A 20,143-nucleotide genomic window follows, 5' to 3' on the forward strand; every position below is an offset into this window, starting at 1 on the left:
TGACATTCCAAAGTTTATTCTACACAATGACACAGCAAATGTTGCATTTTCAGGCATTTCAAATGTGACACTACATTAGTTATATACTGTGTTACTGGCGAGTTTCACAAAACATAATCTTACTCACACACACTAATATAGGAATACAAATATCATTGGGAGTAACGGTACATAGACTCCTGATTGGATTTTTACATATGTAACATTCGGTTTGGTACAGAGACAACACCATTTTTTCAAACGGTACACGTTAAAAGGGGTCAGTCATAATATGATTTTTTTTTTACATTTACAAATACTTCCTTGTGGTCTACATAACATGTAATGGTAATTCTTTGGTCCAAATTTTGCATAGATCAGGGGTGCACACAAACCAACTTTTCTTACCTATTGGTACCTGTTTGTTTGTGTATTTGGGATCTGCATAAGTCTTGAAAATTTGAAATCAAACCATCAAGGCATGGCAAAGATATTTATAAAACAATCTTGCCTTCTTCCAATCGAGCCATTTAGAATTGGAAACGATTGTGATGTATTTTGTTTGCCTTAGTTATGTCAGCAGATATTGCCATACATGGCAGAGAATAACTCCAAGTTCAAATTTATAAATAAAGTTGATTTGATTGATTTGAAGAGCGTTGCGCGAATTCATCATTTTTATCCAGTTGCAGTCCCGCGTTGTAGTCAGTAAGTTTCTTCTTTTTCTCCATTCTCCTATCGTGGGGCAGAGTGGTTCCGACATGCACATTCCATGCTAAAATCCTCCGCTGCAGCGTATAGTTCTAACTCACAGTGTATCTGTCAGTAGATTGGATATGACAGCGGTACAAACTACAACATGGTTGACGGGGAGGATGTGCGGTCAAAGAGCTTGGCGTGGAGGAGGGCTTCGGCACGTATTTTAAGACAGCCCACAAAACAGCGCATTCCGAGGAGACAGTCAAATAGCGTCTTCAAGATGGTCTGTAAAACTAAATCTATGCCAATTTCTGACCAAAGCACTACAAAAAAATATTACTATAACCCCTGTAAAAGTTCCAGCACTTCATGTGTAATTGTATTAGTTAGACTCATTAAACAATGAATCAAAGCAACTGAAAATAAATCAAAGCTTTTTCCTAATTGATTTAATCCATTGAATTTACTTGATTAATCTCTGCAGCCCAACCGAGGTACATAGCAAAACACAATGAGACTAAATTGTTACACCACTACTGGCCGGGGAACTAAACCCGCATCATCTGCATGAAAGACAGAAGCGTGAACTGCTACACCACGAAGACTTTCTGCTTAGCATATACTCTATACAGGTAAAAAACAAACATGCAAGGCACAAGGGAAAACAGTGACTCAAAAGCTAAAGCTAGAACACTAAACCATAAAAAAGTTATATTACATTATTATTAGAACGGGAATAATGTGCTTTTATAACTATAGCAGCCAAGCATGGTTCATTTTTGAAAATGAAATAATAAGTCAGTGCGAGCCGTGTAGGCCAGTGTTTTTCAACCACTGTGCCGCGGCACACTAGTGTGCCGTGACATATTGTCTGGTGTGCCGTGGGAAATTATGAAACTTCACCTAATTGGTCCAAAAAATATTTTTTGCAAATCAATAATTATAATAATGTGCTGTGTGTCTAGTGCAGTGTTTTTCAACCTTTTTTGGTATTTAAAGGTATGTAACGCTTAAACAAAAAATTAACAAAAGGCAAGTCCCGCTAGGAAAAGGCACTGAAGCATAGGGATGGCTAGGCAAAACAAAAGTAAAACTGAACTGGCTACAAAGTAAACAAAAACAGAATGCTGGACGACAGCAAAAACGTACAGCGTGTGGAGCGGAGACGGCGTCCACAAAGTACATCCGTACATGAAATGACAATCAGTGTCCCCACAAAGAAGGATAGCGTACGCACAACTTAAATAGTCTTGATTGCGAAAACAAAGCAGGTGCGGGCAATAGAACTCAAAGGAAGGCGTGACGCTGCTACAGGAGAACACCAACAAAACAGGAAGGGTCACCAAATTAACAGCGCAAGACAGAAACTAAAGCACTACACACAGGAAACAACAACAAACTCAAAATAAGGCACGACAACCTGGTGGAGTTTCATTTTTTAACCTTTTCTGCTGGTGGTGTGCCTCCGTATTTTTTTTTTATGAAACAAATGTGCCGCGGCTCAAAAAAGGTTGAAAAACACTGGTGTAGGCATTCTTTCATTTTGGTTGAGGACATTGCTTTTCTTTTAAAGGGGAACTGAATCTTTTTTAATTTAAACTATCATTCACAAACCCTATGTGAGAGAATACCATACGTCTTTGCATTCTAAATCGTAAAACTACTAGTACGAGGTGGCTAACAATGCAGGTAATGGGGATACGATCTATTGGGCCTATGAAGCCCTCTAAAAAAATCTTCAAAAACGTTTTATATACATGCTGTTGAAGTATACAGCATATGCAATATAGTAACAGGCACATTCATAATAACGTGATATTTACCGCATTTTAGTCCCGGAGCTTTTGTGTTGGGCGTATTGCAACTACCACTAATAATGGCAGACTTTCTAAGAGCCAATGACTAATACTTTGGAACAATTAATGATCCAGAATAGAGATGTCCGATAATGGCTTTTTTGCCGATATCCGATATTCCGATATTGTCCAACTCTTAATTACCGATTCCAATATCAACTGATACCGATATATACAGTCGTGGAATTAACACATTATTATGCCTAATTTTGTTGTGATGCCCCGCTGGATGCATTAAACAATGTAACAAGGTTTTCCAAAATAAATCAACTCAAGTTATGGAAAAAAATGCCAACATGGCACTGCTATATTTATTATTGAAGTCACAAAGTGCATTATTTTTCTTAACATGCCTCAAAACAGCAGCTTGGAATTTGGGACATGCTCTCCCTGAGAGAGCATGAGGAGGTTGAGGTGGATGGGGTTGGGGGGGGGGTTGAGGTGTGGGTAGGGGGTTGCTGGGGGTGTATATTGTAGCATCCCGGAAGAGTTAGTGCTGCAAGGGGTTCTGGGTATTTGTTCTGTTGTGTTAATGTTGTGTTACGGTGCGGATGTTCTCCCGAAATGTGTTTGTCATTCTTGTTTGGTGTGGGTTCACAGTGTGGCGCATATTTGTAACACTGTTAAAGTTGTTTATACAGCCACCCTCAGTGTGCCCTTATGGCTGTTGACCAAGTATGCTTTGCATTCCCTTGTGAGTGTGAAAAGCCTTAGATATTATGTGATTGGGCCGGCACGCAAAGGCAGTGCCTTTAAGGTTTACTGGCGCTCTGTACTTCTCCCTACGTCCGTGTACCACTCCGTACAGCGGCGTTTTAAAAAGTCATAAATTTTACTTTTTGAAACCGATACCGATAATTTTTTGATATTACATTTTAAAGCATTTATCGGCCGATAATATCGGCAGCCCAATATTATCGGACATCTCTAATCCAAACCTTAATTTTTTGAGCCTGAATATACGGAGGATGTCTACAAGTTTGAAAAGCTGGGTGCCCAGCAGATGCATCTATAGTAAAACACTAACATCATGAAGCTCTCGTGCTAAGTGCTGAACAAGAAATACAAAACACGAACATAATAAAACAGTCGCTTGTAATGTCTGCTTTTACTGGGATGCTGACTAATGGGGTGGCTGTACCTTTGAGCACAAGGCTAGTGCTCCGGGTTCAGATGATTAATTCAGTATAATCTTCACTCTTTAGGTAAAACAACACTGGGAGGAAACAAGCATCTCATCGCGTCTCCGTAACGGTGACTACGTCTCTTGACGTTTAATTTTAAAGTAAACCAACTTCTCGGCTAATGACCACAACTCTCTATCGTACAAGTACGAAGCATGATTAATCAAGCATCAACGTTTCCATACTGAGAGGAGATTAGCCGCAACAGCAACTCAGTAGCTAGTTTAGTGAGCAAGGCACTGCGTTACAAAAAATAGTTCTGTGGCGTTAGCTCTTGCAGAAACAATGTTGTTATAGCTTGTCTAATATACAGGTCATCACATGTAAATGGGGGAATATTGGTGGTTTTTGGATGTTTTTTTCAATGGCTTTATAGGCAGAATAGATTAATCCCATTATATGCATTGTTAGCCGCCTCTTACTAGCAATTTTTATGTACAATTTATACTGCATAAAAAAAGGGAAAGATATGCATGTTCTTGCATAAAATGGATTGTTAATGATAGGCAAAATTCCCCCCAAAATTGCAGTTCCCTTTTAAGGATTTGGGGATGTTGAAACTTAATGAAAAGGCACTCGGCCGTTTGTCGATGTGTTGTTGTTCATTGTGCAGTACGAGTCAGAAAACAGCACACTGAAAACGGTCCACTGATAATGTACTTCTAAAAAGGCTTTTCCCTCATTCCCTCGGCATTTAGTTTTCCTTCAATAAAGCATTTTGTAAAGTTTCATGTTTTGACTTTTAGGTCTGTCAGTGGATCACTTTGGTACTTTTAACATGACCTTTGCAGCAGGTTCACTTGGTTATTTACAAGGGCTATTCAACTTAATCTGTGCCATTTGCGCCCTCAGGAAATTAAATGTATAAACAATACAACGCACTGTAAAATATGTTTTTATGAATCAAAGTGTCCTTTAAGGCTTTTTGTTTATTTTCAAAATACAATATTTAATTGAAACAATATAATGTGCTTAGTGTCAAAATGCTATTAGCATAAATGCCATGTGGCTATATTTTATATTCGGTATTTGCTAATTCCATGCTGATAAGTCACTCCTATTACTTTCCGTCCGGTTACCCAAATACAGTGATGTTGGTAGATTTCAATGTAGTGAGTCCCCGGAGCCCACAAGTAGCGATTTGAGTGGGTCACAAAGAATTTAAATTGGTCCCCAATACATTTTTTTTAAATTTATTTGCATTTCTTAGATTCTTTTTTTATTCCTAAATTGTACAAATTGACACATGATGTGAACCTAGCAACATCACTGCAAATGAGTCATCTCCGGCTTAGGAACCTTGGGAAAAAAATTTAAAGGTTCTCGATAAAATATGGATGGATATATACCTTCCACTATGTGATAGTTAAATCTTGAATGGAATTGCATCATCATTTGAAGATACTAATGCTAATTATCAACATACTAACTACTTGTTTTCACATGCGAGCGATAAGAAACAATGACTCACTAGTGGGATCTACCAAGAGTCTTTTGCAAGCGTCACAGTTTGGCTCTTGGAGTTTGTTCCAGAAGTGTCCTGATGTCCAGAAGTGCGTTCTCCACAGCGCGAGCCAGATCAGCGGTGTTTGTTTCTTTACACGTATTGAACGAAGATACTGCAAAGTTTATGTGGTCGTTCATTGGATTATAACACACGCCGTATCCATCGGGTACAACTGGGCCGAAACACATGACGCAGTCAGTCTTGGACGGTACCTGGTGGGGGAAAGAATAAATCAAATGCCTGAAATTAATATGCATCTTTTCTTACTAAATGTATTAATTCTTTCAATCGTTACATTAAAAAAGTACATGTACTGCATGCAATGTCATATCTTTTCAACTTTATCTAATATTGCAACAAATATTATATCATCACCCATTCCAAACCATTTTGTTGTTGAAATCAAAATAAGTACTTAAATATCTGCTTGACTAATGAATTTAAAGCAAGTTAACCATCAAATTGTACAATGCAAAAATAATTTATTACGGTAAAAAAAAAAGGTAGCTCAGTCGCCACAATTTTACCCTAAGAAAGAAACAAAAAAACTGTGGTATCGTTTTTGCATTTGCAGTAATACACAATATAAACAAAAAACTGATTTTACAGTAAAAACAGTGGTACTGTTTTTCTATTTCCATTTCCATTTCAAGTACAGATTATTAAAAAAATTAAAAATGTATGGTAAAATTTTGGCAGATGAGCAGCTGGGCCCCATAATCACGCAGATCTTCAACTCCTCACTGGAGCTGTGCGAAGTGCCCTCTTACTTCAAAGGCTCAAAAATAATTTCAGTCCCAAAGAAACCTGCCATGATAGGAGTCAAAGACTATAGACCCGTATCCCTGACATCTGTGGTGATGTAAGTCCTTTGAGAGACCGGTGCTGAGCCACCTGAAGATGATCACAGGCTCCCTGCTGTGAACCCTTCAGTTAGCCTAACAGACAACCAGGTCGGTGGAGGATGCAGTCAAGATGGGACTTAACCACATTCTGCATCACTGTGACTCCACAGGGACCTACAATAGGATTCTGTTCATGGAATTCAGCTCTGCATTTAACACTATCCTGCACCACAAACTCACTCAGCTCACAGTACTGATCTCCACCTGTCAGTGGATCACCAACTTCCTAACTGACCGGAGACAGGAGAGGTAAGGCTGGGGAGCATCACATCCAGTACCCGGACAAATAGTACTGGAGCCCCTAAGGGGTGTGTTCTCTCTCCACCGCTTTTATACAGAGTCTACACCAATGACTGCACCTCAGAGGATCCGTCTGTAAAACTCTTGAGGTTTGCAAACCACACCACCGTCATTGTTCTCATACAGGATGGCGACGAGTCTGCCTACAGACGGGAGGTGGAACAGCTGGCTCTCTGGTTCAGTAAGAACCATCTACAGCTGAACCCTCTCAAGACTGTGGAGAGGACAGTGGACCTCTGATTATTCTACACAACCATCATTCAGCCTGTCCTGTGTACTTCCATCACTGTTTGGTTTGGATTTGCAACCAAGCTGGATAGACACATACTGCAACAGACAATTAGGACTGTAGAAACGATCATGGGTGTCGACCTTCCCCCCCATCCAGGACTTACACCTGTCCAGGGTCAGGAAACGGGCAGGTACAATCACTGCAGACCCCTCACACCCTGGTCAAACTGTTTAAACTCCTTCGGCAGGTATTAGAAAATCACAGTACGGCAAAACAACCCGTCAGAAGAACAAGTTCTTCCCTCAGGCTATCAATCTGATGAACGCTGTGAAATATCTAATTTGTCACTGTGAATGTACTAACTCATGTTCATGTCATCTTTTTTATTTCCTATATTTAACAATGCACTTTTATTTATTAGCCTTGCACATTATTGAAATACTTGTTTATATTTTTAGTTCATCATTAATGTTTGTTTTACATTGAACAAGAACAGCCTACCAAGCCAAATTCCTTGTGCGTTAAACATACTAGGCCAATAAAGCTGATTCTGGTTTTGATGTTCTTCCAGTTATGTGAATGTACAGTCTTCCCTCGATTATGGCGGGACATATGATACAGATCTCCCCGTGGGAGGTACATTTATGTGAAGTAGGGACATAGTTATATTTATTTATATTATTATTTGTTTTATGATTTATGGTAATATAAATATTGTAAAAGTACATTTAATTATATAATCACTTATTTATTTCACAAATTAGTTATTTATTCATCCATCCATTGTCTACCGCTTGTCCCTTTTTGGGGTTGCGGGGAGGGCTGCAGCCTATTTATTTAATTATTAATTTCATTATTTCATGATTTAATTAATTGTTTCACGGCTGAATTATTTTATGATTTAATGATGTATTTCATTATTCCAGTGACCTGTGTGGTATAAATGTATTTCATAAGTCAGCCGTCAAAGTCAGTGGGCAGTTCCCTACACCTGATTGGTTACCCTGCACTTCCACTTGTCTGTGGATCCCTTGTACAAGAAAAGCGCAGGAGTACTGTTTGATAGTAAACACCTTGGTCTAAAAGTGCGAAAATATCCCCAAAAACTGGAATACATTTCTCTACTTTAACTACTACATACATGCTCTGTGTCAGCAGGTATTGCTTTCACATACTCTCCAATGTCTAAATGATCTACCACCAACTCCTGAAAAAATACAAGTTAAACCTCCTTAGCTGCCATGTTTTAAAAGACTTCCAAAGTTCCAGGCTTCAGACCATAGCAATCATTGGACTAGACTTGTGTTTGCCCACTGACTCTGATGGATGAGTTTGACAGATAACAATTCATGAAGTCCTGACACTCTTGTTGTAACTCTTGTTAATAAAATAATTAAATAATTAATGAAATAAGTATTTAAATGATTAACTAAATAATGAAAAATAATTGAATATACGTTCCCTTTATATAGTTAAATTATAATCTTACAATTACATTACATTAATTAATGACACTTTTAATAACACATTTATGGATTGAATTATAATTATTAAAAAATAAAAAAAATTAAGTAATTATTTTAATATTTATTTATGTATTTAATATTTAACATGACGATTGAACCAATAAACACATGCTATACATGCACGTAACCAGAAGAACATTAGCTAATAGCTCAACAAAACTAATTTTAGGAAAACAGAAGACAATTCAAACAACAAACACTTAAATAGGCACATGTTAAAACAAGCAAGCATTTTGAGAACAGATTATGTAATTAATAATTTCATAAAACAAAAACACTTACAGTATGTAAAAAACTTGAAAGCATTGAAGTGAAGTGAATTATATTTATATAGCGCTTTCCTTTAGTGACTCAAAGTGCTCTACATAGTGAAACCCAATATTTAAGTTACATTTAAACCAGTGTGGGTGGCACACAATGGCAGTGACTAGGATGGCGGAAGCAGGGATCGAATCTGGAACCTTCAAGTTGCTGGCACAGCCGGTCTACCAACTCAGCCACACTGCCCAGCAAAAACTCAGAACTATTTAAAGTTAAAGTTAAAGTACGGTACCAATGATTGTCACACACACACTAGGTGTGGCGAAATTATTCTCTGCATTTGACCCATCACCCTTGTTCACCCCCTGGGAGGTGAGGGGAGCAGAAGGCAGCAGCTGGCCGCGCCCGGGAATCATTTTTGGTGATGTAACCCCCAATTCCAACCCTTGATGCTGAGTGCCAAGCAGGGAAGTAATGGGTACCATTTTTATAGTCTTTGGTATTTAGTTTGATACAAACTTTATCCATATGTATGGAGGTAAATGTGTGTCTTTATTACAAAAACTTTTTTTAACACTGAATTTTTTGCGTTGTAATTGTGTGAACTTGTTTTGGGTTTTTTTACATCTAAATATGCTGACAATTTTCATTAAAAAACTGTGTAAAAAATTATATGTAAAACAATTCAGTGTAAAAACATTAAGTGTATAAAAATTCTGAGCAAAAAAAATAAGTGCAGAAAAATTCAGTGTTGACAAATTTGCTGCTTCAGAAAGCAAGACACACTTCCGGTAAAATAAGCCCAAAGATCCTGTCTCAGAACCAGCCAATGAGGTGTCAAGTTTGAAGTCCTGTGGCACAGATATTGCAAAATCGCATAAAAAAGCAGTTAACTGGGCTACCTGAGCATAATAAACGCTTCAATTCGGCTTGCTGGATATTTTCAAACTATAGAAATGATTCCATTGCTTAAAATCTGCACTTTTTTTGGTGGTATGTGTCATGATAGGCAGTTAAACTGACTGTGACACACAATATGACCAGCAGATGGTGCTGGATAAGGATGCTCGATGTAATATCACTGTTCTGCATAACTTTGTTGTTAAAAGGTCTGCAGAACAGTGATATTACATCAAAAAGGTGGATTTAAAAAAATAATAATTTGCCTTCATTTTTCGCCGTGTTTGTTGCATCTTTGTTGGTCTTGCTTAATTGTAATAGATGTCGATCAAGGTGGTCTGGGAAGTAGAGGAGCAACGTTCATATATTCTCAATATTCAGTGTTTCTATTGTTCATAGTTAATATTGTAAATCCGACATTCTATATGTGATTGTACATTCTCACTGTCATATTCAGTAAAAATAAACTAAAGTTCATTCCGTTTTTGAGATGGTCTTTAGTTTTTTTACTGAAAAGACACAGAATGTACATGAAAATACATAGTGGGATTTACAATACTAGCTATGAAAAATAAAACATTGAATACATGAACGTTGCTCCCAAGGGCGCCGAAAAGGGGGGGGGGGGGTAAAGGAGACAGATTCTAGGGGCCCATGATGGAGGGGGGCCCAGAGAGGCCCCTAATGATGATGAAATTATAATACAGAAAATTAATGATACTGTGTTGGGGGCCCTGTAAAGATTATTTTCATGGGGACCAAAATCCCTAGCGGCGCCCCTGGTTGCTCCTCTACTGCAGACCACCTACTTGATCGACATCTTTTGTAATCCAGCAAGAGCAACAAAGATGCAACAAACACTATGAAACAAACACAAAAGGTAAAAAAACATCCACATATTCCATATATCACTGTTCTGCAGAACTTTGTTGTATAACTCTGCCTCCGTCTGACACTCGCCGCTTCGTAAACAAGCTCCGCCTACTCTGCCCCACTCTGTTCGTGCCTCGCCTGCATGAAGCAGAGTTTTGTATTTTTATAGTTTGAAAATATCCAGCGGGCCGCGTTGAAATGTTAATTATGTTGTATTATGCCAAGGTAGCCCAGTTAACTGTTTATTTTTGCTGTTTTGCAAGACCTGTGTCACGTGACTTCAAACATGAGACTTCATTGGCTGGTTCTGAGACAGCATCGATTGCTTCAGTCTTAAATTTACCAGAAGTGAGTCTTGCATTTTAAAGCAGCAAATTTTTCAACAATGTATTTTTTACACTGATTATTTTAACACTGACTTTTATTTTATTTTATTTTTTTTACTGATTTTTTATAGACTGAAATTTAAAACAATGATTTTTTTCAATGAAATTGTCAGCATAATTTGAAGTAAAAAACTCAGTTCACAAAATTCAAATGCAAAAAATTCAGTTACATAAATTTAGTGTCAAAAAAAGCCTCCATAATATACACTTTGTAGAAGTTATTTTTATGTCATTTTCAAGCAAAATTGTCCTTTTGTGCCCAGGGTTTAAAAAAATAAAATATAGGCCTCAATGCAACAGTCAGAAAGTGTTATCCATACCTGACTTGTAGATAAGCGGTAGTGTAAGGCTTTGGCGTAAGATGTGTCTTTAAAGATTTTAGGAACAGAGAGGTTTTCCTCAGCAGCCTGCATCTTCAGACCCAGTAGATGTCGGTCAATGGCCTGACCACTGATTGCCTGAAAAGACAAGTTGAGCTTTAAATGTTATCAAGCATCAAATGTAGACCATGCAAAAAGAGCCATAGTAATTTTCTCAAAAATCATGTGAAAGCTGACTAATGCGAGAGTTGTTAATGCTGCACTTCAGTTATTAAGGAACTTTATTACAAATTAAAACAATCATTCACACTATTCAAACTCTCACTGTTAAGTTTTCGTCATCCTTGCTAAAAATAAACTTTGTAAAATATTATACTATACTTGAGCAGTTTTTTTCATTTTAAAACCAGTAAAAGCCAGTAACGCTGTTTACACAAAAGCTACAGTTTCATGTTTTACATTTTGTTTTCTTAATGTACACAAAATGAGCAATCCTTTCCACAGAGGAATGCTGTAGCTCTGAAAGAGTGACCATCGGGTTCTTGGTCACCTCCCCGACTAGGGCCCTTCTCCCCCGATCGCTCAGTTGAGACAGCCGGTCAGCTCTAAGACAAGTCCTGGAGGTTGCAAGCTTCTTCCATTGGAAGCCAATGTGCTCATTGAGACCTTCAAGGCAGCAGATTTGTGCCTTGAGACAATCCTGTCTTGAGACAATCCTACAGACAATTCCTTCGACTTCATTCTTGATTTGTGATCAACCATGCACTGTCAAGTGTGGACCTTATATATAGACAGCTGTGTGCCTTTCCAAATCATTTCCAACTATTTGAATTTACCACAGGGGGGCTTCAATTAAGCTGTACGAACATCTAAAGGATGATCAGTTGAAACAGGATGCACCTGAGCTCACTTTTGAGTTTCATGGCAAAGGCAGTGAATACTCATGTACATGCTATTTCTTCATTTTTTATTTTCAAACATTTTTTGTAAAAACAAATTTTCCACATTTTCATTATGGGCTATAGTGTGTAAAATTTTGAGGGCAAAAATGAAATTATTACATTTTGGAATAAGGCTGTAATATACAAACCCTGTTTCCATATGAGTTGGGAAATTGTGTTAGATGTAAATATAAACGGAACACAATGATTTCCAAATCCTTTTCAACCCATATTCAATTGAATGCACTACAAAGACAAGATATTTGATGTTCAAACTCATAAACTTTATTTTTTTTTTGCAAATAATAATTAACTTAGAATTTCATGGCTGCAACACGTGCCAAAGTAGTTGGGAAAGGGCATGTTCACCACTTGTTACATCACCTTTTCTTTTAACAACACTCAATAAACGATTAGGAACTGAGGAAACTAATTGTTGAAGCTTTGAAAGTGGAATTTTTTCCCATTCTTGTTTTATGTAGAGCTTCAGTCGTTCAACAGTCAGGGGTCTCCGCTGTCGTATTTTACGCTTTATAATTAATGCACCACACATTTTCGATGGGAGACAGGTCTGGACTGCAGGCGGGCCAGGAAAGTACCCACACTCTTTTTTTACGAAGCCACGCTGTTGTAACACGTGCTGAATGTGGCTTGACATTGTCTTGCTGAAATAAGCAGTGGCGTCCATGAAAAAGACGGCGCTTAGATGGCAGCATATGTTTTCCAAAACCTCTATGTACCTTTCAGCATTAATGGTGCCTTCACAGATGTGTAAGTTACCCTTGCCTTGGGCACTAATGCACCCCCATACCATTACAGATGCTGGCTTTTGAACTTTGCGTCGATAACAGTCTGGATGGTTCGCTTCCCCTTTGGTCCGGATGACACGATGTCGAATATTTCTAAAAATAATTTGAAATGTGGACTCGTCAGACCACAGAACACTTTTCCACTTTGCATCAGTCCATCTTAGAGGATCTTGGGTCCAGAGAAGCCGGCGGCGTTTCTGGATGTTGTTGATAGATGGCTTTCGCTTTGCATAGTAGAGCTTTAACTTGCACTTACAGATGTAGCGACCAACTGTATTTAGTGACAGTGGTGTTCTGAAGTGTTCCTGAGCCCATGTGGTGATATCCTTTAGAGATTGATGTCGGTTTTTGATACAGTGCCGTCTGAGGGATCGAAGGTCACGGTCATTCAATTTTGGCTTCCGGCCATGCCGCTTACGTGGAGTGATTTCTCCAGATTCTCTGAACCTTTTGATGATATTATGGACCGTAGATGTTGAAATCCCTAAATTTCTTGCAATTGCACTTTGAGAAACGTTGTTCTTAAACTGTTTGACTATTTGCTCACGCAGTTGTGGACAAAGGGGTGTACCTCGTCCCACCCTTTCTTATGAAAGACTGAGCATTTTTTAGGAAGCTGTTTTTATACCCAATCATGGCACCCACCTGTTCCCAATTAGCCTGCACACCTGTGGGATGTTCCAAATAAGTGTTTGATGAGCATTCCTCAACTTTATCAGTATTTATTGCCACCTTTCCCAACTTTTTTGTCACGTGTTGCTGGCATCAAATTCTAAAGTTAATGATTATTAGCAAAAAAAAAAAAGTTTATCAGTTTAAACATCAAATATGTTGTCTTTGTAGCATATTCAACTGAATATGGGTTGAAAATGATTTGCAAATCATTGTATTGCGTTTATATTTACATCTAACACAATTTCCCAACTCATATGGAAACGGGGTTTGTACAAAATGTAGTAAAAGTGAAGCGCTGTGAATACCTTACGGGTGGACTGTAAAGACAAAAAAATCAGTTATTGAGCAGGTTGATCTTTATGTGTCTGGTGAGCTACGATAATATCAACACAGTACAGCACACACAAAAGGATTCCGCCCCACCACAAACCTAGACCCTAGTTTGTCAAACCCGGAAATGCGTAAACAAACCTGATCTTAAGGGATGGGCATATCGATCTAAAGATAGATAGTATCAATACCAAGGTGGGTATTGGTATCAGATTGATACTAGCGTGGTGGGATTCAAACTTTTGTTGTAGTTTCTCTTTCATAGGTTCACTATTTGTAGAACATATTTTCTAGACGTAAATTCATAAAAGTATTAAATTATCTTGACGTTTTAAGTCAAAAAGTGTCAATATCGGTATCAGTTTTGGCAATACTAGCCCAGTATTTACAGTACTTGGTATCTGATCAATACCAAAATTCACAGTATCACCCACCGCAGGTGAGCTAACAAAATCGAATAAGAGGAAGCTTCATAATAACCAACCACCGTAGCGACAAGCGGAACAACAGGCAATATAGAAGAGAAGAAGACATATGAGAGGAGGGAATGGTGGCGCTCTTGGGACTATTTTTAAAAGAAAAAACCCAAACTAAAAAAAAGCCTTGAAAAAGTGATGGAGACAGCATGAACGCAGACTTTATCATTTCGGGAGCAAGCGAGACGTGAGGGAGTAGGTTTTCCATCAAGTAACTGTAATGCTTTGTTGAGCTTCCATATTGGTTACTTTCGCAATTCACAGAACGATGACTGATGGGTGTCAGCATTCCCGACAGACATGAAGAGTTTTGATCGTAAATAAACATTGAACACGTTTAATATTCGACCTGTTTTGGAGCCGATTATCGGGACCAATTCACTCTTGACACACCTCAGACCACAAGACGATCTTATCAAACAATCTCATGAGCATAAAATAATCGGGCCTTTACGGTTTTTGGTTTAAAAAAGGGCAAAGTCGGGACAAAAACGGCCCGATTGTCTTAATGTGTGTTCCACACTTAACATAATGAGTAATCGTGATTTCCATCCATCCATTTTCTACCACTTGTCCCTTTTGGGGTGGCGGGGGGTGCTGGAGCCTTCGGGCGGAGGGCGGGGTACACCTTGGACAAGTCGCTACCTCGTGATTTCCATATTGATAAAAAATAATAATTATTATTTTGTCCATAATCATGCAGTCCTCGTAATTACTGAACTGTGAAATAAATCTGTATCATGTTCCTCTGACTTAATGACACCTGGCCTGTTTAAAGATGTCTGCAATGTCATTGGCTCCCATGTCCATGAAATCATTAACAGAAGATTTGCTTTAGGAATTGTTCCAAATTACATAAAGCAGACTGTTGAGGAACCGCTGATAAAAAAAACCAGATTTAGATGCCTTTATTCTACCACATTTTAACCCATTTCAAAGATTCCTTATATTTTAATAACATTGTAGGGAAAGCTTTGTTGGCACAGTTAAAGTCTTAACTTGATTTGCTTGGTATTCTTGATGTTTTTTCAGTCTGGTTTTAAAACCTTCTATTAAAATGTAATCCGCTCTGTTAAAGGAGAACTGCACTTTTTTTTTTAAATTGCATATCATTCACAATCATGAAAACCATGACGACGGACGGATTTTCTTTTTCTTTTAATACATTCTAACTTGTAAATAAACGTCAATAAAAGTCAGCGGAGCCAACGGGAGGCCCTCTTTTCCTCCCATAAAATCCAATAAATAACCATTCCAAAAGTGCCAACAATACTCTATTTACATTTTGTCACTTGAACATTAACCAAGTATTAGTGATATTGTTAATATACGTGCTAACGCAGACGATCTATTTACAGTGGCGCCGTAAATACTACTGTGTGTGCCGATGTTTACATCATCGAGTGGTCAGCTGTTTCTTCGCTTCCTTGTAGATTATCGTAAGTCATGCCTGTCACCTGGATAGAAGAAGGCTGAGTACGTACTCCGACATGCTGGTACACTTTGACAGTCAAATTAGACACGAAAAGAGGCTTGGTCCTACCCCCAGTTTCTTCACGAGGATTATGAGTTATTCGTTGTCTAAATGGGAATTTATCAATATCCTAAATGTCGGCATCCTAATGACAGCAGACCTTGGCTCTCATGAAGTCTGCAGTAAGTAATAATCAGTGATGTTGAAGAAAAAAAAAAAGCGAACGTAATGCGTTTTTTAAATTAATGCTCTGCATATGCTTAAACTTATCAAAATACGTAACATGTAATGGTGGTTATTTGGTCAAAAATACTGTAGCTCGTATAGATTATGTTTAACAGCCCATTTTTAAACTGCTGTCTGACTGTCTCTTCAGGATGCGCCATTTTGTGGGCGATCTTATTTACGTGCCTCCATCTTCTCCCCACCAGCCATGTTGTAGATTTTAGCGCTTCCATATAGAGTCTACTAACACATAAGTTTACACTATACATTTAATAATACTTTGTATTAGAAATCGCAACAGCGGAGGATGCATGAGCCAGTCTGCCCCTCAACAAAAGGATAGAGAAAAAGAAGGAGCATTTTAACTACAGCGTCGGACTACAATGGCGAACTCGCGCAAAGCTCTTTGGGTAAAACTTGCCGAGTCATACCAAAGACTATAAAAATGGGACCTGTTACCTCCCTGCTTGGCACTCAGCATCAAGGGTTGGAATTGGGGGTTAAATCACCAAAATAATTCCCGAGCTCACTGCTCCCATTGCCTCCCAGGGGGTGGAACAAGGGGATGGGTCAAATGCAGACGGTAATTTCACCACACCTAGTGTGTGTGTGACTATCAGTGGTACTTCAACTTTTAACTTTACCATACATGGAGATATCCGCTGACGTCACCAATGGGAAAAAAGTCACAAACTGGGCATATTACAAAGAGCTTCTTTGGAGGAAGTATGAAGGAAGGCAATATTGTTTTAAAAATATCTCCGCCATGCTCCATGATTTGGTTTCAAATTTTCGGAACTTATGCAGATCCCAAATACACAAAAAAACAGTACCAATAAATAAAAAAAGTTGGTTTTGCATTGGTCCCCTTTAAAAAATATTTTACTCTTTGGCTTTTAAACTAGCATGAAAGATGTGAGACCTCTGCATATTTTCTTTTATGTGTTTATTAATTTAGACTGTCGAGTTTTACCGCCAGTGTGCAGCTGAGATAAGCTCCAGCACCCCCTGCGACCCCGTAAGGGCCAAGCAGTAAAAAATGGATGGATGGATGGAGTTTTATCTCGCTTATAATGTGTATTTTAACTACTGTGCAGCACTTTGTGAAATTTTGGCTTATTGTAAAATGTGTTACACAAATAAAGTGGATTGGACTCTATACCTCTACACTCCTTCTAGATACCATGCTAATAGACCGAATGTGATTTTGAGATGAATCCGCAAAGACAAAACCCACTACCGGCTATTCTAAACTAGGTGTATAAATGCACACCATCATTACAGTTTGGTACATTCCTCAGTTTTAAGGTCACAATTTGGTTAACTTTCGGTGCAGTGAAAGACTAAAAAGCAAAATATAAAAAATTGCTTAACTTTTGTGTGAACAGTTTTAATACTTTTTAGAATGGAACAAAAAATATAAACTGCTGGCAGAAAATGTTATAATAAATACAATACAATGTTAAGCTATCGGAACAAATGTCTTAGCGTTGTGTTATAAGTGACAAAGGAAAATAATGATATTTAACAAAATGATGCGGGACCTCTGAGGATTTTCCTCTTTTCTGACGTACAAATGTTGATACAATGTTGGATAATCAATTTCAACAATGTCAAAGTGTCAAATGAAAAGGGCGTGAGCTTTTACGCAGTTTTGGATGCCTCTGAACACTGTGTTTAGCAGTCTTTTTTGAACAGTGGGGAATTTGGACACAGATGGATGGCCATATTTATGTGGGCATCTTAGAAAATGCTGTCATTTGCAACCTAAAGGGAATGCCTCCACACACACGAAACACTTGCAGACAAGACTCAGAAAGTGGGTTATAAATTAGACAGAGGGGCAAAACTTCCGCAAAATTTTCCCTAACGGATATCAAAGACTTATGTTAAATGAAGACTTGAATTATCATAGGTCCCCTTAATAATGAATTAACTCTTCTTTTAGAATATGCCGAGGGCCAAATATGGCCACCAGACAACACTCACCATGTTTGTATACAACTTGTGTGCTTTCACAGCTTTCTCCATTAGATCCACTTTTTCTGTGTTCTGTGCGAGACAACAGTGACAAAAAAATCAGGGAAATGATTAGCAATAGCTGTACTACAAGTCTCTTTTAAAAAGAACATGCAACATCTCCATCGCAGTTAGTATTTCATTCGGTCATAATTCATGCACAACATTTGTGCAAAGTCATTGCTGAAAGTTTGCGGTTTCTAGTTTTGTGCCAGTGGAAGCAAATCACACCTGTTTGTTGGGGTCGTCAAAGGCTTTTACAAAGGCAGCAGATGCACTTGAGGCAGATCTGATAGTGTCTGTGCGACCCATCCTGAACATTCGCAAGGAGGCACTCTCGTATGTCGCACAACACTGCTGATACATCCTGCGGAGAATACAAAACATCAACGTACAGCGCTTATGTTGGCCTGTGGCATTTGCAAATGACAATAAAACAGTGAAGTCTACAATGAATACGGTGTGGCCATGTCAACAGGGTATCAGCACATTTTTAAAGATACAATTTAATGACTTTTACAACCTTTTTAAAAACTCTAAATTAAAACATTAAGAGTATATTACGGAAGAAAGTGAAACTTAAAACTGCTTTATGTAATATGTTTAAGTTACTATGAATGCACACATTTAGGGAACAACAGGGTGCGTTAGTCAATTGTTAGAGAAGCAAACTGCTTAGATATACCAAGTCTTGTGTTTTGGACCCGCAGTTGCAACCTGCACCTCAAATGACCTTCTTACATCCCAAAGGTGTCTAGCAGAAAATGGGACCAACAAAGTATATTAAAAAATTATAGAATAAATACCAGGCAGGGGAAATAGGACACTGTTTGGTCAAGGCAAATAAAGTATTTAACAGCCAAACAATGGATTATCTGCTGGCAGAGGTAACTATGATTGATGTTTGACTTCTGTTGTTGGGAAGTGGCCATTTAATTCGGTTAAGCCTGACATATACTCTCACGTCACATAACTTGCGTAAGCGACACCGTTTAGCTTCTCCCCCAACGTACCCTCCCGCAGACCCTAAAGTGCATCTCCCAAAAATCTTAGTGAGACATGTGATTCTGTGAAGGAGAGTCCCTAAAACACAGGAGAGCAGACGTTGTGCTTGAAATGTTTTTGTGTGCCATAAAGCAAGTGATTAAAGGTTTTGCATGCAAACTGATATTGTATACTCTAAAAAATAATCACTGAATGTGTCATTTTTAAGCTTATTGTGTTGTTGTTGCATCCAGAAGAAGTCACAAAGTACAACACTCTTTTCAACTTGTATTGCTAATCTTGTGCTAACAACAGGTTATTATAGTCTTATATATAATATTGTTTTCCAACAACTCCAGCTGTGTTTAGGGAAAACCCCTGCAATAATATTTTACGAACTCAGTGTTGTGACAAAACCCTTTAGAAAGGCACAGAGAGGCTGTACAAACACACAAAACCACTTCCTGAGCAGAAAGAGTCATGAACCATAGATGGCTAACACAGTTGCCTTTCAAGTCAGCTGCTGTCTCAATTGGCGCACTTGCGTGCTTACACTTAGTCTTCCTAGTACACAAGTGCATTTTCACTTCAAGACCTACCGCAAAAGGCAGTACGTGGTCAGTTACCAGATGCTGCACTCTACACCCAAAATGCTGAGTGCAGAGTGATGGACACTGGCAATAGTCTGCATTTTGACTACATAGCATAAGAAGCTGGTCGAGCATGCATTCGCACATGCGTGAAAAAGTTAAAATTTGTTTCTAACTAATGTACAGTCAAGAAGTGTGGTAAGAGCTGGCAGATATTTCCTTGTTTTATTCTATTTTCAGTGAGTGGCTGCAGTTCATTAAAAGAAGTAAAGAAAAATAAGAAGGAGATAACGGTCTTCTAATGTTGACAGAACCATTATGAACATATTTTACGATACTGTCATAGAATGTGAAGTGCAGTGGAGTGAATTATATGTGTATAACATATACACATATACAGAGCCCTTATGTGGGCTCTGTACCGAGGATGTCGTTGTGGCTTGTGCAGCCCTTTGAGACACTTGTGATTTAGGGCTATATAAATAAACATTGATTGATTGATTGATTGATATTCTCTAGTGACTCAATGCGCTTTACATTGAGAAACCCATTATTTACTTTTAAGCTACATTTGCACCAGTGTGGGTGGAACTGGAAGCAAGGTGGGTGACGTGTCTTGCCCAAGGACAACGGCAGTAACGAGGATTGCAGAAGCTGGATTTGAACCGGAACCCTCAAGTTTCTGGCTGGCT

The 20,143-nt window shown here is 38.4% G+C and overlaps 1 protein-coding gene across 2 annotated transcripts in view; it reads right to left on the reverse strand.

Annotated features, from left to right (window-relative positions):
- Nucleotides 1-20,143, reverse strand: part of crata (carnitine O-acetyltransferase a) — a 40,017-nt gene continuing 19,874 nt past the window's right edge. For both annotated transcript variants that reach the window (XM_061980611.1, XM_061980610.1), the window contains exons 11-14: nt 18,109-18,244; nt 17,848-17,910; nt 10,929-11,066; nt 1-5,437 (exon numbers count right to left, since the gene is read on the reverse strand). In XM_061980611.1, coding sequence (XP_061836595.1) covers nt 5,222-5,437; nt 10,929-11,066; nt 17,848-17,910; nt 18,109-18,244 — 553 coding nt within the window. In that variant the 3' untranslated portion in view covers nt 1-5,221. The remainder of the gene's footprint in view (nt 5,438-10,928; nt 11,067-17,847; nt 17,911-18,108; nt 18,245-20,143) is intronic.

Source organism: Nerophis lumbriciformis, linkage group LG20, assembly GCF_033978685.3.
Source record: "Nerophis lumbriciformis linkage group LG20, RoL_Nlum_v2.1, whole genome shotgun sequence".
NCBI classification, from domain to species: Eukaryota; Metazoa; Chordata; class Actinopteri; order Syngnathiformes; family Syngnathidae; genus Nerophis; species Nerophis lumbriciformis.